The following is a 5,830-nucleotide window of genomic DNA, read 5'->3' as shown; positions in this document are numbered from 1 at the left end:
TTTTTTGTTTTTGTCAACTAAATCGATACATTAATATACAGATTTTATAAATTCAGACTATATTATTTATTAAATATAGCATCAGAACATTACCGCTCTGACTTTACTCTCTAGTGAGTTGTGGTGCTTTGTGCTTATGTGTTCGTTTCGGTCAGGGTTAAAGAGCAACTCTGGTTTGTAAGAAACCAACAATATATCCCATCGTCAACCCAAAGGCAATACCAGGTATGAGTCCAATTGCGGCTGCTGTCCAATTTATCACCTCTTCTTCATCTTCTCCAGACTCTGGCATTTCGGATTGTTGCACTGTTTTCTCGTGGATTTCTACACAAACTATTTTAAGTGAAAGGCCAACGAGTCCGGGGTTGTCCGCAAAAGAAGAGCAAGGTTGTGTTTGAAACTGAGTGCCCCCTGGTACTAGACCTGTAAATTGGTTATGAGAGAAGTTCATGTACGCAAGGTATGAAAGGTTCCCTAACTCTTGTTCTTGTGGAATTTTGAGAAACATCTAGTGATTCCAGCTCTCTCAGGTTTCCCATTGATGATGGGATGTGGCCAGTGAAACCATTGTTTGACAAGTTGAGCACATGAAGCTCTTTTAGTAGACCAATGGACCTTGGAATCTCTCCTTCAAATTTGTTGCCAGAAAAGTCAATTGCAGTAAAGATTGTTAGGATACGTACCATCTCCATTTCTATGCCTTTATTCATCACAACTATTGAATCACTGTAATAGTTTGTGCCCATGTACTGATCTCCAATATTTCCAAGTGAGAACATTGCAGTCCAATTGACAAAAAAAAATCTAGTGGCAAAGTTGCATTGAAGTGATTACGGGATATGTCGATGATTCGCAACTTAGAAAACCTCGTTTGATGTATCGATCCATGGAATGCATTGGAGCGAAGGACAAGAACTTGTAGTTCTTTAAGAGAAGCCAACCAAAAAGGAAACGTGTCATTGATTATGTTGCTCTCCACATTGAGAACTTCAAGAGAAGAGACACGGACCAAAGATTTTGGAAGCTTTCCCTCTAGTTGGTTATGACCAATGTCAAGCGATGTTACACTTGCAGATATATTCTCTGGAACACTTCCACTAAGATGATTCTTTCTAAGATTTAGAACTTTAAGTGTACTAAAATTTCCCACGCAACGAGGGATTGAACCATTAAATTTGTTGGTAGATAGATCAAGAATGACTAGAGAGCGCAGCGCACATATGAAAGATAGAATCCTTCCGGTGAAATTGTTGTTGGAGCCAAACAAGTTACTCATAGATGACGACTGCAAAGTAGATTTCGTTAATCTTTCGAAACTGGTGAAAGTGTTGTTGGAAAGATTCACGTAGGTCAGATTTGGTAGCATCCATAACCAGCCCGGAACTTGACTTTTGAATATGTTGTTGGAAATGTCTATTGAGTTAAGGTTGCGAAGGTTGTTTAATACAGTAATTGAGCCAGAGAAACCATTATTTTGTAACTGAACCGTCAAGAGCGTCCCACAATCTCCGAGCGACTCCGGGATTTCTCCGGTAAGATTGTTCGTATACACAACCACACCTAGAAGCTTACCTCCTTTACACAAATTCTTCGGTAACTTCCCGGTTAACTGATTCTCCGAAACTTCGAACCGCTCCAGCTGTGAATTGAACCCAATATCTGTCGGTATTGCTCCGGTTAACTTGTTCCTGAAGATCTTAAAGTCCTTTAATTCCGATAATTTCCCAATAATCGGTGGGATTTTTCTCCGGTTAACTCGTTGTAATACAAGTTCAAAACCTCTAATTTCTTTAGATTTCCGATTGATACCGGAATCGAACCGATTAAAATATTAGCAGAGAGATCAAGCATTACCAAGTTAAGAGCCGAGATAGATTTGGGGATCTCTCCGGTTAGATCATTATCGAAGAGATAAAGCTCAGTGAGATTCTTCAACCCGAATAAACCGTCTGGGATCCGACCCGTTATATTGTTGACCGATAAGTCAACATGGATTAGATCCGTCATGTTTGCAAAATCAACCGCTGAGATTTCTCCGATCATATTCATCTCCGATAACCACATGTACTTGAGTTTCTTCAGTTTCCCAAACTCCGTCGGAAGCTTCGCCGGTGTAAACTTATCGTTCAACGCTAACCGAAGCTCTTCCAGCTCGGACAAGTCTCCGATCTCCGACGGAAACGTTCCGTCGTATTCGCTCATGTACAGATTCAATACCTTGAGCTTCGAGAGCCTTCCGATGTTTTTTGGGATATCTCCGGCGAAGGAGTTAGCCGCGAGATCGAGATACTTAAGTTCCGGTGAGAGACGGTTGATGTCGTCGGGGAGCGAGCCGTTGAAGTAGTTCTGAGAGAGATCGAGGTACTGAAGCTTCGTGCAGTTGTAAAGAATCGTTGGAAACTCACCGGAGAAGTAATTAAACGACAAATTTAGGTATTTGAGTTTCGGGAAATCGCAAATCGTCGGCGGAACTGTCCCGGTGAAGTTCTGGTTCTGGAAATTTATCTCGGTGACGTTTCCAGCGGTGCAAGTGATCTCCGGCCAGTTGCACGGTGAAGATGTGTCGTTCCATAGTCGGAGAGACGGTGGGTCGCTGAGAACGCTTTTCAGGTTTAGAAGCGTTGACCGGTCGTTGATTTGGGAAAAGACAGATACAGGTATTGAGGTGAGGAAGAAGACGAGAATGAGTGAGGGTAAAAGAGTCATTCTAGAAAGTTTTGGTTGGTTGAGGTTTTTGCCGGGGAAATTTCGGCAACCGAGTTTGACTGGTAAACGTAACAAAATGTTACGAATTTCGAAACTTTTTTTGATAATACAAATTTGAAAACTTTTATAGAGAGTGTTTGAAAACTTTAGGTGAAGTCATCCACTAGATTTGAGCCGTTACTATCAAACCCATGACATCTCCAATCTATTGTATATTTGTATATTGTATATAACATCTTAATAGTTTGTACTAATACCATTAACTGCATCAACATCCCAACTCAAACCAGTGANAAAAAAAAAAAAAAAAAAAAAAAAAGTCCACAGCCCAAAAGGGTAGAACGATATTTAGACAGATCATTCCATTCGAAAGACAAAAGTAAAGCTAATAAAAGAAAGAAGAGCATCGTTTCCTAAGAACGTCTTGGGTTGATAATAGCCATGAGAGGATAGAGCTTCTGAGAGGTCAAGCCATAGGTATCCACATTCTCTTCCTCGCCATCTCTAAGCTTCCATTCAAATTCTTGAACTAATCTCCCAATGGCAATGCCTGCCATGAGAGATGCTTGAAGTGCACCAGCGCAAACCCTCTTTCCTGCTCCAAACGCCATTGTCTTGTGAAGATCCGACGATTCGTATTTTCCATTATCTAGAAACCTCTCTGGCAACCATTCCTCTGGTCTCTCCCAACGCTTCTTGTCTATGTTGCATCCATATATGTTTATTGCTATCTACACATCAAGATTCCAAAACTAGACTTTGTAAATGAACTTCAAATGTAATAGGTATACAAGACTTTTTTGCTCACTCCTAGTGAAGATGAGAATTTACCTCACTTCCTGCAGGGACATGATAGCCTCCGATTTGGGTATCCTCGTGGGCATAGCGAATGGGAACTAGAGGAGCCGGACTGTACTTCCTAAGAGTTTCATGGAAGACTCCATTGAGATAAGGAACTTGAGGTAATTGCTCTTCTTTGATAGTTTCTCCTCCGCAGACATTTTGGATTTCTTTACACAGACGATCTTGGACACTTGGATGCTTTGCAAGCTCATAGATCGCCCATTCAGTTGTGACCAAAGTAGTGTCAGCTGTCTCGATGATCGTCTCCCAAACCAAGATTGCAATTTGCTCCATGGTTAGTGTTTTGGCTTCCGACATCAAGTAGTTTAGATAGCAATCATGATCCTGTTTGTGAGTAGGGATCAGATCATAGGAGTGAGTAAAATAAAGGACAACAGTTGAACAAAACATACCGTTTCAGATTCATTCTGCTTCAGTCGATCTTGAATAAGAGCATTCATCACAGCGAGTCTACGTTTATGCATTTGCTGGATTCTTGTTTCGAAACTTTTATTCGGAATCCATTTTAAGTATGGGAAGAAGTCTCTCCAATCAACATCAATTGCACCCTCCATCATGTCATGCACTAAAATCTTGAAGATCTCGTCTCTAGACAAAGTCACACCGAGTTCCTTAACGTAAATGGACTCTACATCTTTCCCAAAGGCCTGTTGAAAAAAAAACACCAACTTTCATATCTTCTTATGACCTCACAAATAATAGTAAAGTGAGTTTTCTGAACAAATACTCACTTGCTTCAAGGCCACTCCGAAAAGCTCATGCTCGAATATAGCCCTGAAGTTTACAGGTTCTTGTGGATAGTCCCTCGTGTGGGCATGCAACTTGGAAGACACATTTTCGATGAGGGTATCTCTGTAGTGTCTTTTTCGTTTCTGCAAAAAAAATCAACACAATACAGACCTTGATTCAGTTTGCTACAAAAGTATACCGAGGAGAAGCAGCAGGATGAATGAACTGTGATTTAACCTGTGCATTAGCACCCAAAAGGCCATTTAAGATACACCGTTTCACCAATTTGTGGAAATCATCATAATCACTTGTAGCAACCATAGACTTGTCACAAGTGAGGACCGTCAACGCTTTTGACAACTTCCTTGTTGAAATGGATGAAAACCGAGTAACCATGGCCTGAAAACAAAACCACACAAAGATCACCCTATCATCCAACTCTTCCAATGATCAGAGAGTGCATCAACTCCGATTTCCACATAAGCAAAATCATTTCAGATTAGTATCATATAAACAAGAAATAGGGGACCTCTAAATCATTATAAGTCGTGTTAAGCTTATATCAGTAAACAGGTTCCACACCTATCAATCAAACCTATAAAGCTAACCTCTTTGGCAGTCTCAGTTGAATTGAGAACTATAAGAGAGGAAGAACCCATCTTTATAGAGTAAATAGGACCATAAACCTCTGACCATCTAGTAAAAGTCTTGTGAGGTTTCTTCTCTTTTAGTTCCAGCAAGTTCCCAATAACCGGAAACCCTGGCACAACTGCATAGATAAAACAACAATAAAGCTCTTAAAGTTCCAATTTTTGAGTGATCCTTCCTTAATCACATAAATCAAACAAAGTCTCAAACTTTAGTGAGTTAAACAATCAAAGACCCAAACCCATGAATCACAAAACCCAGATAACTTAAAATCGGGGGGAAAAATAACAAACCTGGAACAGAAGGGAGAGTAGAAACTTCAGACATGTTCTTTCTGGTGAAGGAGAGTAGTTTCTTGAAGAAGATGATGAAGATGAAGGAGGAGACAACAAAACCAAGGAGGATGGAGAAGAAGGCCATGGAGGGAGAACGATTGGTGTGTTGATGTTATTTAAGGGAAGACAATGATGAAGTAAAGCACTCATTTTGTATAGTGAAGAGAAGGTAAAGATTGGATTTTTCCTCTTTATTGGCATTTGGGAAGTTTATTTTGTTTGGATTTTATCAAAATCTATCCGTTCTATGATCCTCCTCATGCTGCATCAGTTTTTAGGTTATCTTCTTATGACAACAAAATTTCTAAATTTTAAACGAGTGACACGGTATGATTAAATTAATGTCATAGACTCATAAAGTACAAAAGGAGAAAATATCCATAATTTATAGGTATCATTTTAATTAAGCAAATATAATAGTAAAGGAAGGATATATATTCTAATCAAGAAAGTTTAAAATAGATAACACATAAATAAAATGGTAAAAATAACAAATAATCAAACTATTGAGAGAAATTAAGAAAATAGTTATGGTATAGAAAAAGTGG

General features: G+C 39.4%; 1 protein-coding gene and 1 pseudogene across 1 annotated transcript; both read right to left on the bottom strand.

Moving 5' to 3' along the window:
• On the bottom strand, nucleotides 1,269-2,852 carry LOC104772609 (annotated as a pseudogene).
• On the bottom strand, nucleotides 2,948-5,457 carry LOC104771068 (ent-kaurene oxidase, chloroplastic). Its single transcript, XM_010495542.2, has 7 exons — nucleotides 5,241-5,457; nucleotides 4,908-5,068; nucleotides 4,537-4,698; nucleotides 4,302-4,442; nucleotides 3,963-4,217; nucleotides 3,538-3,894; nucleotides 2,948-3,437 (listed from the first exon to the last, which is right to left on the bottom strand). The coding sequence occupies exons 1-7, from the start codon at nucleotides 5,365-5,367 to the stop codon at nucleotides 3,120-3,122; spliced, it is 1,521 nt and encodes a 506-aa protein (XP_010493844.1). The 5' UTR covers nucleotides 5,368-5,457; the 3' UTR covers nucleotides 2,948-3,119.

This window comes from Camelina sativa, chromosome 20 (genome assembly GCF_000633955.1).
Source record: "Camelina sativa cultivar DH55 chromosome 20, Cs, whole genome shotgun sequence".
In the NCBI taxonomy this organism is placed as follows: domain Eukaryota; kingdom Viridiplantae; phylum Streptophyta; class Magnoliopsida; order Brassicales; family Brassicaceae; genus Camelina; species Camelina sativa.
This window is presented reverse-complemented; position numbering and strand designations above follow the sequence as displayed.